This window comes from Botrytis deweyae (genome assembly GCF_014898535.1).
Source record: "Botrytis deweyae strain B1 chromosome Unknown BDEW_008, whole genome shotgun sequence".
In the NCBI taxonomy this organism is placed as follows: Eukaryota; Fungi; Ascomycota; class Leotiomycetes; order Helotiales; family Sclerotiniaceae; genus Botrytis; species Botrytis deweyae.
Window position 1 is genome coordinate 943,992 of NW_024066215.1, and position 23,120 is coordinate 967,111.

Genomic DNA, 23,120 nt, shown 5'->3' on the forward strand with positions numbered 1-23,120 from the left:
AGCGTACGTTTGAAAGTCCTCAACAGTGTGAGAACTGGCTTAGGTGTTAGAGACTCAGTCTTTATCTTTTATTCGAATGTTTCGAGAAGTTGGGGGTACTGTTCCGCAATTGCACAATGTTAAAAGCATGCCAAGCTTCTAGATATCCGGGGAATCTGGGGTACCTAGCGTATTTCATTATTCATCACTGCATGTCAAAAGCTTCTTGTTCTATGTCATTTCCGTTACGTGTAAATGTATTTCTCACCGACTTTGATTTCTTCATTCTAGGGCTCTTTTATTATCAGATTTATCATGAAGGTGTAATATTGTAGTGTTGGGGTTTCATTTGACTTCGTGCCCTAATCCGAAACATTATGTATCTCCTACTTCAAAAACATGCCAAAACTTTATGGAACCCAAGAGCTTGTGGTTATCATGATCTTGAGTGTCAATTTTCAACGGGTCTTTTCCAAAAGTCTAATGGTTAAAAAATCTCATACCATTCTTCGAGACCTCTGAGCAGGTAACATCATCGCATTGCAAGAAGGCTTAATGTAGTGGGCATAGCTAGACTCATGAAAGTATTTTCGAGATCATGTTTTAATTCATAGCACAGTTATATTCGTCTTCCTACAAATGCATTATGACCCCATCGACGGAAAACTTCATGCAACTGATCATCAGTACGATCACGAGACCGATGAACTAGAGTAATTGAGCTTAGCGGTCATTGAACTAGAAAGAAAAGACAAACTAAATGGCCCACTAGCCAACTCTACATTGAAGAATGTGCCCAAGTGTGCAAAAACATAAGGACACCTCATTTCGCCCAATCAAATATGGATTTAGCAGCCTCACTAACTCTAGCTCACCATCTAGCTCACCCACAAACTCTAAATATCGATTTATTCTTGGGCTTAAACCTTTCATTCTCTCTCGAGAAATTCTCGTCCATTCAAAAACATTGCACAACTTCAAATGTCTCCAAAGAAAAAACTTCGATACAAAACAAAGAAACCATCTTTCAATCAATAACAGCTCAAAATCCGACCTTCAAACAAATCATCTATCAACAATTCCTCTCCACATAAATCTCTCTCAAGAGAAAGAACACCATCAAACCGACACATAATCCACGGAAACACATCCCAATCTCCCACAAACCTCGACCCAACAACCACAAAACCACCACACCCAAGAACACCTAACCCATCCGCAAAATGCACGCCCACCTCGGCCTCGCCCTAACCCTCACTCCAATCATCATCCTCTCCCTGATCATAACCATCGGCCGCATCTTAAACCGCAAGCGATTCTCCAACGCCGATACCTACGATCTCGAAGCCAATTCTTCTGATTCTGAGAAAGATGATGATGTTACTACCAATAACATCACCACTAGTACCACTGCCGCAATGATGCCTTTAAGACCTGCGAGAGCTGCGCTTGCTCCACAACGAATCCAGTAGGAAATTGGTATTGGAAATTGGAATGGGGTTATGATGTGTGGTAATTTTGTATCATCAAGTGAGTATGATTCTGGGGACAATTTTGGAGTTATGGGATATCAATGTATATGCAGGGATGGTTTAGGATACCCATATTTGAATAATGTGTAAAGATTTAAGGGGTTGGAAATATCAGATTTCTCATAGACGGAGTGGGAAATCGTATGAATGGTTAATTAGCGATACCTATATTCATAATGTAGTTAATACACACAATTATCGACACTGCACCAAAAATAAAATTTACCCCATGAATGTGCGTGGAACTATGATGTCATGAAAACTAAATTTGGAAAGCTTTTCAGTGAGATGATACATTGCATTTCACTAGCAAAGAGATGGAATTATGCATCCTGCCAGACACTTCGTCTGCTTGTAAATTCGGACTTTCGGTCAATTCTCAACTTCTTACTATCTTCCTATTGCCGAATGAAGAGATATCATCATTCTCTTTCTCTTCTTTATACTGAACCCCTCTCGACACCACTCTCATTCATTTATTCATTCACTCATCCTTCCTCTACTTGCGCTTCGGACCACTTTCTCAACATACCACATATCACTGACTCCTCTTCACCCACATTTCTTTTCCCCAAATTTACCCATCGATTCATCAATTAAACACACATCTACTTTCAAATACACAAGACTCCCTTTGGGTATCTGATCCCCATCCATAACTTCCTTTCCTACCCCCATCACTCGCCCAAAAGAATCTAAAATAAACTATAATCACATTACACATCTCCTCCCCCAACCTACCTCCTTCATCCTTATAACTCATAAACCCAAACCCTACAATACAAGCGCAGAAACAAAGAATTTAATCCATGAACTACACCACCAGTCCAATCCCTTTACAACCAACCCATCCCAACCACCCACCCCCCCGCAAAAAAGTTCCCCAAAACCATCCATCCATTTACCTACCCTACCCTACCCTACCCTACCATACCACACCCCCATCATTTACATTTACATCTACATTAAATGCCTCTCCCCTCTCCCCTCTTCCCTCTCCCCTCTTCCCTCTCCCCTCCCACGCATTACCATGCAAACATTTACCATGCAAACATTTACCATGCAAACATTTACCATGCAAACATTTACCAAGAACTCTTTGTGCTATTTATTTATCCAACCATACATTTATCCATCCCACTCATCAACCCATCTACCCATCTACCCATCAACACAATCCATCCTCCTCCTCCCCGTCCCCATCCCCATCCCCATCCACCCCCAAAACAACAAACCAAAGTACCAAAACAGAAACAGCAAACTCATAAATTCTATCCATAAATCCACTCAAATATACACACCTACAATAAAAAGCACACATACATACACACATACATATCCATACATATAAATACACCCAATACATACCTATACAAGATAAGACAAGAACATTTCACATCACATCACTACATAAAATCAAAGCAAAACCATCATATAGAATTCATCTCCATTCCATTCCATTCCATTCCCTTCCTATCTTCCATTCACTCTATCTATCCTCACCCAGTCCTCGCCAACCAAGTCCCTCGCCCTCTCCTTTTCTTACATCCCTTAAACCATCCCCCCCCTTCACCAACCATGCATCATACACTATACATCCTTCGCAAAATACTCTTCCCTCCCCCCTCACTCCTCACTCCTGATCTCAGAGCCTCAAATCCTTTCTATAAACACCCAACCCCCACTTTCACCAATAAACAATAAATCTACATCCGCAAGCCCCCTTCACTAGTATAAAAAGAGCCATCTACGTAAGGCCACGCACTCTCGGGTATTTTGCTTGTAAAGTCAAAAAATCGCGTCGAAGAAATGTACCAAAAGGGCAAAAGCAAGTACAAACAATGATAAGCAAACAAGCTTAAGTAAAAGAAAAAAAAAGAACCTCCTGCAATTGTTCAATTCATTCTCATCAATTCTTCCCATCCTTCATATCCTCCTCCAATGCTTTAAACAACACGTATCATATGCCAATATCCCAACATCTCAAACATCCACACCAAGAAACCTTTATATCAATAAACTTCTATTTTCCTTCAGTACTAACAGCAGCTTTCTTTCCCCAACCCCAGAATCCACCGCCGCTAGCTGGTGCTGGTGTAGCGGGCACACTAGCTGGCGCATTTGGTGTTTCAATCTTGGGAACAGTACTTTTTGCAGGTATAGTTGTCATCGACCTATCAAGGCTAGGTTTTGACGAATGTCCAAAACCCGAGGTTGGCATTTCACCATTTTGTAAGCCGGCCAACATCTTCTTCAAGCTCTCTAATTTGAGCTTGGCTTCTTCTGCTTCTTGTTTGGCAACCGCTTCAGCAGTTTTTGCTTGTACAAGTTCAAGAACCAATGAATCAGAATCTACATCTTCCTTGGAAGAACGCTGCTGGTCAGACGATGTAGAAGCGCGGAAATTTTCATTCTCTTTGAGATTTTGCGGAGAGATGAGGCTTGAACTTCGTTTATTGTAAGTCGTGGCTACCGAACGATTGGAATTTGAGCGAACAAGTTTCAACTCTCGAAGTCCTCCTGTAGTTGCACTTTTGACGCCCCACTCAATCTCATGATCTCTTGAACCATCCGGTGTCGATTGAGCACTCTTCCTTGAATTGCGCAAATCGTATACTTGTTTCTCCAATCGTTGTCTATCTTGATGTGAATTCCGAACATGAGCTTGAGTTTCCCTGATCTGATCTCGCAAATTGCTGATTTCTTGGTCTTGTTCAACAATACGCCTGCTCAATTCCTGAGACCTCGATGTCTCAATGAGAATCTGTTCTTTCGTTCGATCGAGCTCTTCCCGCAGTTGAGATCTTGTCAACATCATAGAAGATCTCCGATTCTCGACGGGATTTTGGAAACGATCTTCCACAATATCAAGTAGATTGGAAATATCGTCGGTAATGATCGGGAGAGCGGTGACTTCATTAATCTCCGACTCGTCAACAACGTCGGGTGTCGCCAGTTCCTCATCTCTGGGTGCTCCATCTAGACTCACTTCCTCTGCAATTACATCCATTCCCTTCACTGTTTCAACACTGACATCACTTTCAGAGCTTTCCACTACTTCTCCACTAGTCTTCTTTCTTAATGCATCAATCAACGGCTGCACAGCAGTCCTATCTTCTTCACGTTCCTCCCTCTCTCTTTGCAATTCTGTAGCAAGTATAGCATGATCTCGCTGCATCTCACTTAGAGCCATCAAAAGATCTTCAATCTGGCTATGCAGATTTTTGTCCTTGTTGACTGGAGTTTTTGCTGCACTAACACTAGCAAATGATTGAGCCCGAATGGAGGCGCCATCAGCAGTTGCTGAATCACGAGAAATGCTGGTTGCATCCGTTGAAGTGCTCAGCATACTTTCTGATCCGCTACCCTCTATAGAATTTAGTGTAGAAGCTAAACTCTGCTTCGAAGGGGATCTTCTCAAGAAACTAACAGGACGTGACGGGGCGCTAAGCCCTGGACTAGGTGTGAGATTGGCCGATTTTGTTGACGAATTTGAGCCAGCCCATAATCGTCCGAGAAATCGTGAGGCTGCTGATCCTACGTCTGATGGAATAGCAGTGTCAACAATCTGAGACTCCCGATAACCCGCTTCTAAATTCTGAAGGCTTTCGTGTGTTACAATCCCTGTCAGACTAACAAAATCATTGACAAATTCATCGGCATTGTAATGATAAACGTCCCATAAACCCCTGGAGAGAAGTAATTGCATTACATCCTCAAATTCGGTACATGACAGAATTTTGGTTTCATTCTTTCTCATCAATGACAGGGCAACTCGCATGATAGTTTCTGAAGCACCTTCGGCGAATATAACATCGTAGATTCGGAAAAGCATCGGTAAAGGACAAGTGGTAGCAAAGAATGATAGGAACCACTGGGAAACGTATGCAGGTTCGACTTGTAAAACATCGAGATGTGTTGACAAGGCCGGTAGATGCAGTTTTAACAATTCTCGAAATTGGTGTATTCGAACGTGGAGACCGGAAAGATCAGGAAGGAAGCAATTGCGTAGGTCATAATGTTCCATGAGACTACAGATTATTAGCAAATATTGTGACAGGTCGCATCGCTGATGTCTTACCGGACGAGCACACAGAATGCTTGCTTGTCCCCCATGTGCATCAATAAAGGTCCAACCAGAAATCCCAAGCCTTGACAATACCCAATTTTGTGATCGTATAAACTGAAGCATTTAAGAACTCTTCCCAGCATGCGCTGCCCATCTCCCTCCGGATCACGAAACATCTCGACACCAGGAAAGCTTCGCCCCAAATCCTTGCCAATAATTCCTTCATATGGACTTGACTCGCCACAGAGTCTATCGAATTGCTCCTCCAATAGTCTGTCGCGGGCCCCTGACATACTCTGCCACACTACACCTCGCAGTGGCGGGGGAATACCACTTCTAATCTTCTTCGACAATAACGTAGGTAAATATTGAGCAGTTCTTGGGTAGTCTTGTACAAGTGCGGCGTAGAATTCGAGGTCGGTCATGGGGGGTGGAGGGGTGACGGAGTATCGAAGCGCTGAGGGTGTAGGGCCATTGACCAATTTCTTGAGATGTTGCATCGATGGTGGTCTGGATTGAGCGCGAGCTCGTTGTTTCTCAACCTTTTGAACCTTTGCGATACCAGATTTTGGGTTCGAGGCGATCGCATTGTTTTCTTGCTCAAGCCTGGCTAGCAGCAAAGCTGTGGACTGCAACATGTCAGTATTGGAAGAATGTACGCGTCTTTCATAACCTTACATCATCAGAATCCTGATTTCTCGGCTGTTGTTCCTCTGTCTTCTCCAATTCCTCCCAATTAACCTCCTCTACTGATGTATCCGAGCTATCGCTTGCCCTCCGCGAAGCATTCTGTTCCGATTCTGCTGATTCTGAGCCTGTAGGCGTGGGCACTTCATTGCCATTTGGATCTACCATTGTAATTCTCGGCGAGTCTTCGAGACTGCCAGTTTCCGTTTCCTTCCCTGTTACATCCATTATACTCATTATCGTCTGCCTTTTGTCGGTAGGAGTATTTATCTCCTCGCTCGCCTCCAATTCCTCATTTGTAATGATTTTGTCGGAATGCCTCTTCGTGTCGAGCGTCAAAATTGGCGGTTCGGAAAGTCGCACTGTAACCATAGAATCATGCTGCATAGCCTGTCCCTCCTGGTGAATTCTATCCTCCACCTCAACTCGATCCAAGGTGGATGCCATTCTGGTCTCGAGGTTTCAGGAGCGAACGTCGTCGCGTGGCAGTAGGATAAACAGGTCGGAATGACAATCAAGGCACCCCAACCTCTGTTCAAAAATTGGTTCACTCCACTGTAATTAAAACGATCAAAAAAAAAAAGTCCAACCTTCACTCTTTACCCTTAGATTTTCTTCTCACAAACAAACAAATTTGGATGACCCGAGGTGGAAGAATTCCCAAAGCAGAACCCCCTTTGAGTGTCACCCGAGAGATAATTTATTACTGGTTGCACAATTCGATGAGTCCAGTCGATGAATGTTCACAAACAAGCTGTCACACTTTGTCAGATGGCAAAGGTAGGTAGACAGACAGAGGAGAAATGGACGCGCGCACGGAGATCGGATGTTTGATGTTTCAAGGAAACGTGGGTGGTAAATGCAATGCTGGACGGCAGCCGTTGAAAGTTAAACGTAAGCCAGGTTATCGTGAAAGTCGTGAAATATGTAAGTATGTACAAATTGAAATTTGAAATGAGGGTACAAAGTAGTTTTGTCGGAAGAAAGGGGTGGAGGTGGATAGATGGGTAAAATGAGTGAGTGCGTGGTGAGTGGTAATAAGTGAGCGAGAGTGACTGGTGATGTGACTGGTGATCGAGAGGGAGATGGAGATGGGGATGGGCGATGGGGGAGATTAGAGATTAGAGATTGGAGATGATGACTGGAAAGAGTGACTTTTTCTCTCATATAAATATGAGCGAGTGTGTGTTGATTGTGAAATTATATCTACCAGAAGGAAAAGAATGTATCAGATTTTTTTAGTTTTTAGTTTTTTTTTTTTTTTTCCTTTCCCTTCCCTTCCATCAACTATACATAGGTACTAGGTAGGTATCTACATAACGTTTGGATAAACAAATCCTTAGCACCCAGGTAGGTATTATGTTTATTATGATTATGCTGTCCGTCCGTACCTTCATATAGTGTACCTAGGTAGTGAGAGATGGTAGTCAGAGTATGATGAAAAGGATGGGGAAGGAGTCGATAGGAATTTGCCAGGATGGATGCAGATATTTGCAGCGGTGAGATAGCCCACTAGTAATTTGGGAGGGGAGGGGTGATTGGGGAAAGATCATAGGTCGATGGGTAATTTGCATATCTTTTTCTACTCTCGAGTCTTGAGTCTTGAGTCCTGAGTCTTGAGTCTTGAGACTTTGAATCTCTACAAGTCAACGGAGCAGAGGTATTACTTCGTAGGTAGGTACTCGGAACAAAGTACACGGTAGATATTGAATCCAAATTTCACAGTGGATTAAATTGAGGGAAGCTTAATCTAGCAAGAACGAATCAATTCCCCCCAAGCCAACCGACCCAACTTTTGAACGACAAGGATAGATGGGAAAAGTGGAATGAGCCATTGGCTAAGAACTTAAGAAGAGAAGGAAAACAAGCATTAAGGGGGTGGAAGCATAATTTCAGGGGAAATGTAACTCTTCTGCTGCTTTTGTGCAGACACATGCATCCACTCTGCATCCACAGAGTCAGAGGACAGTGTCTATTACTTATCCACCCACCATGGTCCATGTCCCATCATGCTTCTCACTCCAATCATATACCCAGATATATACATCATAGACGCCTAGAAGAGATTAGGTTTAGTGATCTCATATCTGACAATATGTAGCTCGGTGCTAGCTAGGGAGGTACAAAGTATGATAGTAGATAGCGATATCAGGATTAGTAACATGACATCTCAATCATCTCAGGTATCTCCATGTGCTCAATGAAATCCCACTCATCTCACTCTCTTCCCTCACCACCCTCACCCCAATCATCCATCCCTATCCACCCCAAGGCTAAACTCATGCTAACCACCACATCAATGATAGGCCGTTGCCCAATCATCCACACCTGCATCCACGTACCACTCACCACTTACCCCTGAACTAACCTCTTCTCCTTTAGTCATAGTCGCATCTAGCACCCACTAGCGCGACGGTAGAACCTACCTTGAGAATTCTAGAGCAAATAACCTAGTGGAGTACGGGCCAAAGAGAGTCAATAAAATGGCACTTTCAGTCCAGACTGACTCTCGCTGAAATGGGGGATTCGGGTCTCTCTCACTCTCTTGCCTCTGGTCTCGGAACTCTTGGCTAAAACGGGTCTGGCATAGTGGGATGTTTTGACAGAACGGACAGATATCTATCAAAAGAAGATGGATGCATAGATAGATAGATAGATAGATAGATAGATAGGATAGTTCGTTGGCGGTGCTTGATCAATTTATTTGGGGGCCAAAATAATATTAACAGAATACCTATATTTATATATATACACACTACTACTACAACAACTACTACTAAGATTCTAAGATTACCTAAGGTGTAAAATGAAGTCGGATCCCAGACTTTCAATTGCACCAATCATTCAGAAATACGTAGATGGTAGCCACTCACACAATTGATTGTATAATTTTACATTTACATTTGTGAAATGATTCTTTATTCAAGGTCACCGTGGCATATAAGGTCAGATAATCTTACCTACTCCCTCCATACATAGAGTTAGTATGGTACGAAAGGCCCTTACTGGTACCTGTTATGCTATACTTACTTATTATTCTTATGCTATGATCATCTAAAAATAAATGCTGATCATCACAAGAGGTCTGTCAGTGTCGAACCATTGAAAGCATCCTTACAAAACAATATTGATCACCACACATCACAATCACCAAAGATCTTCATTCCTCAAAAATGGGTTGGAGTTTTGTTTTTACAAAGAAAGATGTATTTCATAATTGGCTACCTATGTATTGATCAAATACTATACGCATACAAATGGTCTACTAAAAGAGTGTAGTGGGAAACCGATCCCATTCGCTTGCACACAAAATCCCTTGATGCACAAATTGATATCCTAAGGCAAAGAAACCACTTCGCATAACAGTCTTTCCTAGAAGACTAAATCACTGTGACGAGCTGAATATCTCACCCATAAACGCCTGAACACAGAAAATACGATATCCATTTACTCGCTGAAGTCATCCTCGCTTTCATCATCTTCCACCAATGCGGACTCATCAACATCATCAACGTCATCATCGTTCGAATCATCCGAATCGATGGTATAAACTGGCTTCTTGGTTTTGGCAGCGGCAGCTTGTCTTGCTGGACGACCACGGCCTCCGCGCGCAACTGGTTTAGGTGGAGAGTCCAGCTCATCTTCCTCGTCATCCTCATCATCGTCAACGACTGGCTTCACTTGCTTCTTAGGTACAGGCTTCGAATTTGTAGAACGTTTGGGAGGAGGAGCGATTGACTCATCTTCATCATCGTCATCACTAACGACAGGCTTCTTGGAAGCGGCTTTAGACGTAGTACCTCGCTTCGTAGGAGGGGCGATGGAGTCGTCCTCGTCATCGCTAAGGGCGGACTTTTTGGGCACAGCTTTTGGTTTGGCTCCTCGTTTAGGGGGAGGGGCAATAGAGTCATCCTCATCATCGCTGATATAAGCTGGCTTGGAAGCAGCCTTACCGTTCGTACCTTTTCTGGGCGGTGCAGCATCTTCCATCTCAACGTCTTCGTCTGAATCGTCACTGAGGGCATATTTAGTCGCAGTCGCCTTAGAGCTGGCTTGTCTACCTTTGGCAGCAGGCTTTGCTGGCAGCGGTGGGGCTTCTTCCATATCCTCATCCTCACTATTATCCTCGTTGTAACCGATTGTTTTAGAAATTTGCTGGAGGCGATTTTGTTTCGCTGCATATGCCTTCGCAGCTGGTGAATGAGAAGCAGGCTTTGACTCGGCCTCTGCAATGGGTTTTTTGGCAACTGGGGCTTTCTTCAACTTCGATGTTTCTTTTGTTGCCTTTGCTTTCTGAACAGGAGCCTTCTTGGAGGCCACCGGAATAATGTCATCGTCAGAGGACAAGAAACCATCAACTTCGTCTTTGGCTGTAGGCTTTTGAGGGGAACTTCTAGCAAGCATTTCGTAGTTGGTCTCATCTTCGGAAAGATCAACCACCTTGCTGGGCTTAGATTTTTGCTTAGGTAAACCCGTGCTACTGCTAGGTCTGTCGCCATTGCTTGTTGACATTGCAAACAAAGAGAGTCTTGAATTTCCCGTGACAGCGTCTTGTTTATCATTGCCACCTATACCCTTGACCATGTTATCAATATCACCGAGAAGGTTGTCGTCATCGCTCTCATTTTCGTCGTCGTCATCCACTATCCATTTCTTTGGTGCGCTTGCGGCTGCGCGCTTGCTTCGTCCAGTACCAGCATCAAGTTTGGGTCCATCGGTTTCGGGAGCCGCCAATGCTGCGAAATCATCATCAGACATCCCCGAGTCGTCACCGCCATCAAAGCGACCAACAGATTTTGGTTTGGGTTTGTTGGAAAACATATCCATGAATCCTTGATGAGGCTTGCTCTGCACCTTTGTAACTCCCTTTATTGGATCTGCCTTGAGTGGCTTAGCTGGAGCCTTTTTCTTTGCACCAACAGTAAAGTCTTCATCTTCCTTCTTGACCCGACCTCTTCCAATAGGCTTTCCACCTGCTCCAATCTTGTTTGAACGACGTCGGTTTGTATTGCGGATATTCTTAGTGATCTCCGCATCTTGCTTGAGTTGGTCTTCCCACTCCAGGACAAATGCATCAAGATCTTCGCACCACAAGTCTTTTTCGCTGAGCTTGTCGAGTGTGTCGATCTCGTCTTTCTTGTCATACATCTGCTTATTTAATTTGTCGACGCGTTCTTGGGTGAGAGACCAAATTGGTAGCTAGTAAAAAGTCAGCATGTAATAAAAAAGTTAATACGAGGTTACTTACGCCAAGAAGATAATCATAATCTCTAGCCCCAGCGTCTTCATCAGCGGTGACCTCTTCTTCATTTTCAACCACATCATCAGTCTCGCCAGATTTCTTCGCATCGGTAATCTTTGGGAATCCTTCATAGCCGCGCTTTCGGAGCTCTGCAACAAGGACTGGCTTCTTCTTCTTCGAGACAATTAACTTATTCTCAATGATTTCAGTAACGAATCGAGCTTGATTGGTGAGCTTGCGATACTCCACATTGAGTTTCTTCATCCAATGTGCTTTACGAACAGTGTACATCTTTAGGCGCTGCTCGTAAAACTCCTCGAGAATATCCTCAACTTTATCGTATTTGCGAATCTGGCCCCTATGATCAAAGGCTACCAGATTGGAGGTTGCGACAGTCTTATTCAGCTTGAACTTTTCGGCAAGACCTTCTTTTAAAGCTTCCTTCATATGTTTGTCATCCATCTGGATGATCATGTGCACGTTTTTGTGATCATTGAATTCCTTGTAATCTTTGATAAACGATGGGACCTTTTCGGCCTTGATAATCTCTTCGAGTTTAGCTTTGAAGTCATCGGTCCACATTCGAATAGGCAACTCTGTAATCTCAACCTCGGTATCACCAGTTTCTCGAATAATACCATTGAACTTGTAACGATCTGGGCCAGCAGGCTCAGCGGTACCTTTCCATCCACGGAACCACGGCATCATTGTTTCAAATGGTTTCTCTTCACCACTGTCATCTAGACGACCCATGCGACGCTTCAAGTTGTTCACAACTTCCACGGGATGGTAGTTTGGAATGTTTGTGCTCCAACCAGTACCAATTCCCTCTGCGCCGTTAATCAGAACCATGGGAACGACAGGGAAGTAGGTAACAGGCTCAATCGATTTACCATCATCGATATTATATTCAAGAACTGGGTCATCGAGAGCGGAGTAGACTCTTCTGGCAAATGGTGATAGTCTCGTGAAAATGTAACGGGCGCTAGCAGAATCACTGCCACCTTGAAGTCTACTACCGAAATTTCCACTTGGCTCAAGACAATTGACGTTATTGGAACCAACAAAGTTCTGAGCAAGGCCAACAATGGTCATTTGCATTGAAGCTTCACCATGATGATAGGCGGAAATTTGACTGACATAACCAGCGAGTTCCACAACCTTCATATCGTTTATGAGGTTCCGCTTGAAGCAAGCATACATGACCTTCCGTTGTCCTGGCTTGAGACCATCAATGACGGAAGGAATGGAACGCATATTGTCCGCCATGCTAAACAGGATCAACTCCTTATTGATGAAATTGTCATAAGTGAGCATCTTATCAGTGTGGTCCAGATAGGTACCAGGTACAAAGTTTCCTAACCATGTCTTACGAGAATCAGCTTTCTTCTTCGAGAAAGCAAGATCCAACATTTCTTCTTCTTCTGGTTTAATGGTTTCGAATTCTCTCAGATGGACATCGAGATTACTGAAATAGATTTGCGCATCTTCAGGTTTGCTCGTACCCAGACCCTTATAGTACTTATGTTTCCATGATTTGTCGTTATTGTTAGACTCTTTCCATTCCTCATATTCGGGCATGGTGAAAAAGGATCGTAAGTTGGTAGGCTTATTAGGGTTTGGTCCTTTCCATACTTTGACAATCGGAGTGATGAACTCTCGAAAGAACTCTGGTAACTTCAGTAAACTGGGATATTGTACTTGTAAAAAGTTGATCAACAATCCTTTGATATGACTACCATCGTGATCTTGATCTGCCATGATCATTAGATGACCATATCGAAGCCCTAAAGTGTCCTTGTAAGTGGTTTTGTGCTTCAACCCCAAGAATTGTTTAATGTTCTGAATCTCGGCGTTCTTTGCAATTTGGTCGTGTGAGGCATCACGCACATTGAGAAGCTTTCCACGAAGAGGGAAAACGCCAATGCGATCTGGATCGAGAACTGCGCGACCAGCAACTGCAAGACCTTTTGCAGAGTCACCTTCGGTGAGAATTAGAGTACATTCATGACCACGTTTTGTTCCCGCCAAATTTGCATCCACAAGTTTTGGATTATTCATGCGTGAACGTCTGTTTCCATCGCTCTTTGCCAACTCCAGATCAGCCTTCTTTGCTGCAAAATTGAGAATATTTTCTACCGCTTCGGTCTTGCCAATCTTCTTCAGAAAATCCTCTGTTAAGACGCATTTGGACCCGAATTGTGGTTTTCTCGTAGTCAATTGCTCTTTTGTTTGGGAGGTAAAGGCAGGGTTTGTAATCAGACAATTGACAAACAAGAAGATGTGATTGCGAACTTGATTGGCCTTCAAGAGTGCACCTTTAGGATTCCTCTTCTTAACGACCTCTAACAATTTGTCGCAAATCTGGTCGGCGATATAATTGACATGAGTTCCACCAGAAGTTGTAGCAATTGAATTGACAAATGAGACTTGTTGGAAAGAACCATCGGAAACCGCGAACCCAACTTCCCATTTTGGATGACCTTTGGAATCCTCGACTATAACAGTGTTTGCGCTGGAATCATCAGAACCGCGTTCCTTATTGATTGCCTTGGCGTACATTTCGATGTACTTTTTGAAGTCAAGCTTGATTTGTGTTCCATTGAGGTAAACCTTGACGCCTTTGACAGTTCCAGCCATGTCGTACACTCGACGCTTTACCATAGCTTCAAAATCGTCGTCAATTCCCGTCATCTTAAATTTTGTCCAATCGGGGGTAAAGGTAACTCTGGTGAAGTCGGCATTCTTGCTAGATGAGATTCTCGCCTTGCCCATCTTGCTCATGTTGTCAGTCCAAGTTTGCTTGTACCTCTTACCGCTATTGGAATCTTGTGTTTCCAACGTGAACTCCGTACTGAAAATGTTACAAAGTTTTGCTCCGTAACCGTTACGACCACCAGTTGTTTTGGCTTCGTCATCATCGTAGTTGGAACCAGTTAGGAGATGTCCAAAGATCATCTCTGGAATGTAAATCTTCTCTTTCTACACAAGATGTCAGTACTTATAAACATTCTGAGGCGGGGCGTATTTGTGTGTTCATTCTAAAGAAAGAAGGGCATTGGGTCGAATCAACATCTCAAGGGGTTATGTGAGTGGTGAATGAAACATAGGTGTAATTATCATGGAAAAACATAGAGAAAATAAAGGGTGACTAAATGACTCACCTCGTGGATTTCAACGGGAATACCTCTACCATCGTTCTCAACACTAATTTCGCCCTTCTCACGATCCACGACTACTTTAATGTTCTTCATGTTGGCATCATTTTGTTTGTTATCTGCGGCATTGACCATGATCTCGTCAAAGATCTTGTAGAGACCGGGCACAAATGTAACCTTTCGCAGCTCCATCTCCTTATTCTCGGAATTGAATACCCACATAGTCTGCTCCGTCTTCTCAACGGAGCCAATATATGTGTCTGGACGCTTGATGATGTGCTCAAGTTGAGTGAGTTTCTGGTACTGTTCCGTTGAGGTTTTCGTCTTCTTAGGTTTAGGCTCTATTTCCAGTATACTTTCGTTCTCGACATCGTGCAGAGCTTCAGGTGCCTGTCTTTTGGCGGCTGGGGCTTTCTTCTGCTTCTTCGCATTTGGCGGGGTACTGGACAACTGCGACGCATCATTGGTTGAGTCATTATCTGATTGCTGGTCCTCATCGTCGCTCCCTGACCTCGCCCGCTTCTTGGGAGCCATATTGAGGGTGGTTTGTATGTTCTTTGTGGTTTTCGTAGCCTTGGTGGTTTTCGGGGCTTTGGTGTTTTTTGGCTCCTTGGTCACTTTGGCTTTCGCTTTTGGGGCTGCAGGTTTTTTTACAGTAGTCTTCGCTTTAGCTTTCTAAATTGTAAAGGTCAGTTTAATGTTGAAGATTGTGTTTGTCCGGCAGTGCATTTTGTGTAACTGAAAAGGTATTGGAACAACATACCACTGTGGGAGCAAAGTTATCAGACTCATCGTCCGACATATGGAAGCTTGGCACATCACTCATCGAGTCGTCGTCCATGATGAATTAAAGAGAGAAACAGATTGTTCCTCAAAATATGAAAAAAGTCCCGAGGTAAGAGAATGGTAGTACAATAAATAGAATACCTAATAACTAGACAAGCTTCTTCTAACTTTTTTCTAGAGAACAACTTGATCAAAAAAGTAAGCAAGAATCTGATCAAACAGTGAAGTTGAAGAAAGAGTGTATGACCAAAGGAAAACTTCCCCTTGATCTTTGTCGTTGTATGTGATCTTTGTGAATTTCAAAAAAGTAAATAAACATTGATAAATCGCGTCTCAATATGAGCTAGTACCAATATAGTAAGGCTTGCTGAAGGGTAGCTCTTAGTCTAACCATAAATAGACTAACCAATTATAAGCTCTAAATTCTTCCAATGATAAATTTACACTTTGTACAGATTACCTACTCTGAGTCTTACCTACCTGCAGAGTAGATATATCCCAACCCATACGATACAATTCCATATAACAGTGGGCCAATGGACCACTGGACCACCGATGGATTTACTTCGCCATGTTCGTCTGGTATTTTGATCTTTCTGCTGTTCTCAATATGCACTTGGCCTTTCGTCTGGATCCTTTCCTCTCTCTTCCTCCCATCACTCGCAAATATCTGGTGTCGTACAAAATAAAGTACTGTACACTGTGCTCTCTACTGTACTGGCTCTATCCATCTAACCGTTGCCCGGTATTGTAATGTTACAATAGATATCGCGAAAACCAAAAAAACTATCCGAAAAGTTTGATTCGTTGCTACAGTCCTTTGAAAGAAATCCCAGGCGAGAAGATAACGCGAGAGAGAGAGAGAGAGGCTCAGTGCACGCACACAGAGAAAAGCGAGCGAGCGACAAAGAAACTGTAGAGGTACAGTACAGCATCTTCTTTCATGATTCGTATTACTCAATTAAAACTTTGACATCGGAAGACTCACCTCTTGCGTTACTTCGAACAGGAATTTCACGTTGAGAAAGATGTTTCCGATGCGAATAATGCATGCTGCCGACATCTTCCTCCCGTTGCGTTATACCAATTCCTTAAAATGGATCTGGTGTATCAAGGTTTATTGTACCCACGCGTTCTCCACGATCTGAAACTCCAACGGCTGTCAGAAGATCATCCGGTATAGCTTGGGAAGCAGGACCTTACAGGTAGGACTGACCCTCAATAGCGGAGTGCATCGTATCGTATAGTAGGGTAGCTGGGTATTGGCTCTATTTCTATTTTGCTTAATGCTATAATGGTCAAGGGATATCGCTTGCAAATCGGGGAAAATGGCATGTAAGACGGTTCTGACCCGAAAGATGTGTTTGATTTTCGATTCAAATCCTCAATAAAGCCAGGTAAATTCTGAAACCGAAGGCCCGAAGGAAATAAAATGAGGGAGAAGCGATTTGGTCTCACAAAGTGCATCGAAGTAAATGTGTCCCTGCCTTCTTCTTTCATTGCATGAAGATCTCGTCGAGTCTCTTCCAGGGGCTGTGGGCATTACAAGTAGGCGTAATGACTTGCATAAGGCGCATGTTGTCCTATCGTTTTTTCTCATTAAACTTACCCTTCTTCTTCGTTTGTCCAGGTGCATTGGCGACAACGTGGTTGGCCTATGGCAAGGCGTTTTACGACAAGGTCGACGGGTGGCTGCACCTTTCATCCAATTTGGGTCACCCGCACTGACATTGTCTTAGCAACTGCGACTCGAGGGTGTATGGGTATGGTAGCATCTCAGAAATTGCTCATTGAATAAGGCTAGCTACCATGCTGCGAGGATCAGACATCAGTTTCTTTGTCGCCAAATCCTGGCTTTCGTGTTTGTTTTGCATCTTTCTGCTTTCTCTCTCTAGCTTGCTACATGCCATCACATCTATTGAGGTAGAAATTTCCACAAATGCCAGCCTGGTTGCCATGTCTTTATGACGTGCACACTAATGACCATTTCCATCACCAAGTTGGAGCAGGAGAGCAGCCAAACACGCATTCCGGCTTTACGCTTACCTGCATATTCCCGTAGACTTTACCATGCTTTTCAAGTGACAGCTGCAGTACTAGTCCTCGCATTAGTTGTGTGATCAGAGTATTTTTTCTCATTTAATTCTCGAAGGCCCGTAGAAGAAGTTCCTAGGAGAAAGGGTGAAATTTGCTTTGATGTGATAATAGCGGATGGGGACATGATGTTTATTTAAAGCATCCCTAACGAGGTGTTTCTCAATGATTCTGAGAAGTGATAGTGATGGATGGTATCCACTTTTCAAATTCAGATTTTGATACTCATGAAATTGATGTGTTAATTCTCTAGCATCTCTACTTTCCGACAGAGACACAGATAGAAGATGTGTTGTCCACGTGCATCGAGTCAAGCAATCTTGCTTTAGATAGTGCCGCTTATGGTGGATGGATTTCTTTGTCTATCTACGAAATTGTGGCTTTCACTTACTGTAAATCATCCGCAAGTACTGCGGGCACCCGGCCCAAGACATCTCGGCCAGCAGATACGTCCAGCAACCTTTTTGCTATCCACATTCAAACAAGCCATGTTCCCGATCGGGCTGTAGCACAATATTTGTTGTTGTCAAACTTAATTGATCAGCCTGGCTTGCCACCCCTGTGCAGTCACGCAGCCGAATTGATGGTACTGAAGTCGGTAAATATTGCTTTTTTCTTAGTGTAGTGAAACGTCTTGCCTCGATATGCTCTGCAATCCATATGCGGGATGCTTGGTGGCCGTGTTGGCTTTTTATGTTGACGGGCACGGGAGCGGCGAATCTGAATAGAAGCTTCTTAAATGTCGTTTGGATTTATGGTCTCGTTATCTCGGCCTTTGTCAATTCAAGGAAAGTCCCACACCTTGAAGCTGTAGAAAATTGATAGAAATCATTTCCTTCGCCTTGTTGGAATCCCAAGTAGGCCATCCCTGCCCAACTTACCCCGGAGTCTGCAATTGCTAAGTGGATGCCTCTTATTTTCGAGCTTTGGAAGAGCGGTGGGCACCAACAAACGGACGATTGATATTCTACTGGTTGATTCTCAGACAACTGCCAACAAAGACTGCCTCCAGTTCGAGAATACCGATTTGATCCAAAGACATACATCCTTGGACTGCAGGAACTGCATCGCTAGTTGACACCGACGAAAGTGAAGCCGTTGAAGCTCGTTCATTATTCTGCTTCAAATCTCTTCATAAGGATCCAAGAACAGTCCATTACTGTTTTCCTGTTTGCCAGATTCAAACACTAATTTTTTCCATTTACTGTACCGAGAAAATTTGGACATTACCTAGCCCTCGTTTCTTTTAGAGAATTCGTTCGCTTTCGAAAAAAGAGGCATTCAGCCTGCAGATTTAGAGGAAACAAGATTCTGTTGAACTCATTTCCACCACTCACCGCCCACTATGCTCTCCGTAGCATCGCTACTCAATCCTGCTAAGTCAGAACCGCGAAGCACTCGAATATCATCAAGTCCTCCGTCGTCGCTTTGTACCTCATCGCCCTCTTATGGGCATACCCTATTACCCATTCAATCCTCGTCCATCAAGAAACAAAAGATGGCTAAGGACGGCGCAGTTTTCGCCAAGGGTACTAAGATTAAGGGCGATGTAAATTTTCCACCGTTTGAAAATCTGAGCGAGGAGACTATGCGAGAAGTCTCAAAATTCCAAGTGTATCCACTTGGCAAGATTCAAGATTATTGCCGCCATATCCCTTATAATAGCGAGAAAAAGAACTTCTTGGAAAAGACTGGTCGAGAGAGCTTCGAAGGTATGCTTCTGTCTATGCAAAGCTGACTCTCTTTCCGATAAGCTTACCAGAGTTGACTTTTTGCTTGCAGTATTTCAGTACACATTTAAACTCCCTGGTGAGGATAGAGTGTACACTGTTATGTGGGACTATAATGTTGGGCTCGTTCGCATCACTCCTTTTTTTAAGTGCTGTAAATATTCCAAGGTAAGCAAGCTTCATTCATCAGGCTGCGTGTACTCAAGATTGCTAATTTCATCTAATCATCTACAGACAACTCCGGCCAAGATGCTCGGAATGAACCCAGGCCTAAAGGAAATCACGCACAGCATCACTGGTGGCGCTTTGGCAGCCCAAGGTACGTTCTTATCGTTTCTCATCTTATATGAAGAAGCAGTGCCAAATGCATTGTTTTATTTCTTTCTTTCGAACATTCTAAAATTCTTCTATTGTTATTACAATGCAACAATAAAACCCAGTTGAGACCCCGATACTGATTGCGTTGCAGGTTACTGGATGCCATATTCTTGCGCTCTCGCCGTTTGCACCACCTTTTGCTCCCACATTGCTCCAGCCTTGATTCCCATCTTTGGTCCCTCCTTCCCATCTCAGTGCGTTTCACCCGACGCTCCAGAACACGGCCGTATGGTTATCGACCCCAATATAATCCGTGCCGCCACCGCGGAAGCCGAATCTTATCGTCTCCACTACACATCCTTCACCCCCAAATCTTCCACTAACGTTACACCTCGCGATTCCGCCAGCCCCCAACAGCAAAGCTCTAATTATCTCATTCGCACAAACACTATGACGCCCCCAACAAGTTCAAGCAGTCATCTCGAACGAAGACTGAGACTCAAAAGAACGTATGGCGGCGAGAGTCCTTATGCGGAGAGCAGTACTGATCATGATGCTGCGAGCGAGACATCAAGTGGTGATGCTGCATACTTTTGTTCGCCAGTAACTCCTACATCCGGTCTCGCGGGTGCGAATTGGGGCATTCACGCCAGATCGTATCTTCCTAACGGTCCTTCACATTCCTTGTCAAATGCGATGAACCATCATCAGCATCAGAACATCAATTCCCATTCCGCTAATGCCGGGATTAACATCTCCGGGATGGGGATGGGAATGGGGATGGGTGGTCATGGTCTGGGGCACAATCAAGGTCTTCATTATGGTCATACTCATAATCATAAATTGATGAACCCTCACATGAGTGTGAACGGTGCTATGGTCATTGGACACAGCGGTACAAACCCATGGTTAAGTGCCATTCCGCGGAGTATAGGCGGACTTGCCGACATGACAGCTAGCTGGAGAGCCAAGCGACGCGCGGAAGAACTAGATGAAAATATCTCTGATCAAAGAGAACGAGAACGAGAACGAGATATCCACCGTCCTCATCCCACAGACGAAGAATACGATGGTGAAGAAAGCGCAAGTGCTACTGGTGATGAAAAGAGTCCTATCGGCGACGATCGAACTATTACCTTTGGTCCTCGCGCGCCTGCAACAAGCATTGTGCAAAACCATCAGCGCACCACAATGGCGAGAGAAGAAATCTCGGGAGATAACATCACAAATGCAGCTGGTGATGAAAAGAAGGCAGCTTGGCTCTTGATGAAACTTAGTGTTAAGGATGGTGAAGCAGGTGCTGCATTACCTTCTTTACCGAGTGTATCTGCAGTAGGCACACCGTTGATGGGGAGTGCGAAGTGGATTAAAGAGGGGGGGGATAGTGATGAGCCGCGGGTTAAGAGAAGGAGAGCGCTTAGTATGTGAGAATGCGGCTCTCCAAGGTGCTTGCTCAAGGTTCATCTTCAACTTTGTGTTGGATGGGTTGAGCGGGGATGGGTACCATCGAGTGGGTGGTTCATACATGAGCATCTGTCGTCCGGTTTGATCAGATCGGAATAGTTTTGCTCGAAGCATTTTCTTTTCTTTTCTCTTTCTCCTGCGTGCATACATGGTTTGCGCATCTTGTTTGTTTGTTTGTTTTTTATCTCAAATGTTTCATGGTTCATTTCATTTTCGGAAAAGGTTGCGTGGGTACGGGGGAGGAGTAGTAGAGGAAAATATTAGAGGAGGTATGAGGATTAGAGTAGAGAGAAACTGGTTTGGCTAGTCTGGCTGAGTTGGTGTGGCTGAAGTGATTGAATAAGTGGATGCAGGTGGTTGATAGAGTGGAGTCGAAAAGAGGCTCAAGGGCGGAGAGAAAGAAGGTTGTTCATATCTAGGGTAGCAGGTTTGCATTGTATGTACTTATATGTTGTGGGATTGATGCATTTAAATTGCTATGTATTTTGATATCTATGGTTGCTTCTCTTATGACAACTGAAAATTGTGAGGATCGTGATTATTGACATGTACGATATGCTGTGTCATCGTGGCGGTGTATTCTTTACATGTGAGCTCAAGAGATATATATAGTTCTGTCAAAATTCACACTCACACAATATGAGATATATCAAGAAAATATAAGGAGCCTTTTTTGAAGTTTACTCGAGGATATCATTTATTTTGCTACTACATTCTTCCTTTTCCATTCTTCTATCCATCCTGCTGCTTTCTGCTTCGGCACAACATAAATGCTCACAACACCATCTACCACTTCTCCACCATTTAAGACCTTCAATAGTGTAACCTTTCTGCCCACCTTAATCAAAGAACCCTTTTTCTTTTCCACGTAGCACTCCACCACCTTTTCGTCTCTATATTCCGCTTTAACATCCCATGGAAGTGGTAATATGTATTCCAGATGTTGTCCCACAGTGTCCATCTCATTAAACGACTTGATAAAATCCGATTCTGCTGCAAGAGGGTATAATAGAAGAGCTGGGAAGGATAAAGTCGAATTGATCGGATCCAATGGATCGGGCACTAATTCGATCTTCGCATCCTCCATTTCTGGTGGCTTATCCGTCATCCGTAGAGTGATCTCCCTCGCCGCCAACGATGTTTTTAATATCTTCTCTATGTTCTTCTCCCTCACTAGCCGTTCAACCTCCTTCTTCCTCTTCGCCTCGATCTCCTCATTCTTCTTCATAATTTCTCCGGCTAAAGCCAACAGCGCTTTGTCATCCGCAGCTAACTCCAACCCCCTCGCACACGCATTATCCGCTTCCTTTACCCTTCCTAAAGCCAGTAGAGCTTTCGCACTTCGATAAAACGCCTTGGTGTTTTTATTATTGATCCTCAACACCGCTCCACAATCAAACACACAACTCCTATAATTCTTGAGTCCCAAATGCGCCATTGCCCTATTCACAAGCAACACCTCAAGTATCTTAACCTCCTCCACAATCTCATCCTCCTTCTCTTCCGGCACATCTCCCGATCTTTTCTCCCCTCTCTGTCTCCTCCTCACCTCAGCCAACAAAATATTCACACCCTTCGTATAAAACTCTTTTGCATCTGCTAATCTCTTCTCCTTGAAACTGTCATTTCCCTGCTCCTTAAAATTGGAAGCGATTTCTAACGGTGTACCTTCATAGGCCAATGCCTTGAAAGCTTCTAGTTCGTCGTTATCTTCGAGTTCGGTCATGAACAGGGGAGTGGAGTTCAGAGAAGCGAGAATTTCGGGACCGGATTTATCGCGGAGAGAGGCGAGGGAAGGGGGGAGAGAGGGAGTGGTGGAGGAGGGGTCAGAGTTGGAAGGTGCAAAGCCGGGGAAGGCGGAGGACATGGCTTGCGCGAGGAGATCAAAGTCCTGACCTGGTGCCGGGGCGGGCGCAGATGTAGGCGCATCATCGGAGAGTTCTTCAATTTTCATTTTGAGAGTTGGGTGATTGATATGAGGTTTAGGAATTAGAAGGGTGGTGGAACTTGGGAAGAAAAAAATTGGAGGGGAAATTCATGGGACTTTCTTATCAGAAAATT

The 23,120-nt window shown here is 43.9% G+C and overlaps 5 protein-coding genes across 5 annotated transcripts; 2 read left to right on the top strand and 3 right to left on the bottom strand.

The window, feature by feature from the left end:
* Window positions 1-1,202: 1,202 nt before the first annotated feature.
* On the top strand, window positions 1,203-1,451 carry EAE98_004473 (uncharacterized protein; the record flags this gene model as incomplete). The annotated part of the gene is made up of 1 exon (XM_038952093.1): window positions 1,203-1,451. One exon carries the CDS (start codon window positions 1,203-1,205, stop codon window positions 1,449-1,451), a length of 249 nt encoding a protein of 82 aa, XP_038811629.1.
* A 1,504-nt stretch (window positions 1,452-2,955) lies between these two features.
* Window positions 2,956-7,407, bottom strand: EAE98_004474 (uncharacterized protein). The gene is made up of 3 exons (XM_038952094.1): window positions 6,259-7,407; window positions 5,593-6,209; window positions 2,956-5,542 (listed from the first exon to the last, which is right to left on the bottom strand). The coding sequence occupies exons 1-3, from the start codon at window positions 6,712-6,714 to the stop codon at window positions 3,535-3,537; spliced, it is 3,081 nt and encodes a 1,026-aa protein (XP_038811630.1). The 5' UTR covers window positions 6,715-7,407; the 3' UTR covers window positions 2,956-3,534.
* A 2,307-nt stretch (window positions 7,408-9,714) lies between these two features.
* Window positions 9,715-15,508, bottom strand: EAE98_004475 (uncharacterized protein; the record flags this gene model as incomplete). Its single annotated transcript, XM_038952095.1, has 4 exons — window positions 9,715-11,466; window positions 11,516-14,491; window positions 14,674-15,342; window positions 15,431-15,508. 4 exons carry the CDS (start codon window positions 15,506-15,508, stop codon window positions 9,715-9,717), a joined length of 5,475 nt encoding a protein of 1,824 aa, XP_038811631.1.
* Window positions 15,509-18,892: 3,384 nt separating this feature from the next.
* EAE98_004476 (uncharacterized protein) lies at window positions 18,893-21,023 on the top strand (the record flags this gene model as incomplete). Its single annotated transcript, XM_038952096.1, has 4 exons — window positions 18,893-19,259; window positions 19,330-19,445; window positions 19,512-19,596; window positions 19,747-21,023. The coding sequence occupies 4 exons, from the start codon at window positions 18,893-18,895 to the stop codon at window positions 21,021-21,023; spliced, it is 1,845 nt and encodes a 614-aa protein (XP_038811632.1).
* A 733-nt stretch (window positions 21,024-21,756) lies between these two features.
* On the bottom strand, window positions 21,757-23,013 carry EAE98_004477 (uncharacterized protein; the record flags this gene model as incomplete). The annotated part of the gene is made up of 1 exon (XM_038952097.1): window positions 21,757-23,013. The coding sequence occupies one exon, from the start codon at window positions 23,011-23,013 to the stop codon at window positions 21,757-21,759; it is 1,257 nt and encodes a 418-aa protein (XP_038811633.1).
* Window positions 23,014-23,120: the final 107 nt, after the last annotated feature.

Excerpts from the sequence above, each read along its gene's own strand:
- EAE98_004474 (XM_038952094.1), bottom strand. The coding sequence starts at position 6,714 with ATGGCATCCACCTTGGATCGAGTTGAGGTGGAGGATAGAATTCACCAG. Across the intron at positions 6,210-6,258 it reads GAAATCAGGATTCTGATGAT|TCCACAGCTTTGCTGCTAGC; the intron begins GTAAGGTTATGA and ends GACATGTTGCAG. Across the intron at positions 5,543-5,592 it reads GCATTCTGTGTGCTCGTCCG|TCTCATGGAACATTATGACC; the intron begins GTAAGACATCAG and ends AATAATCTGTAG.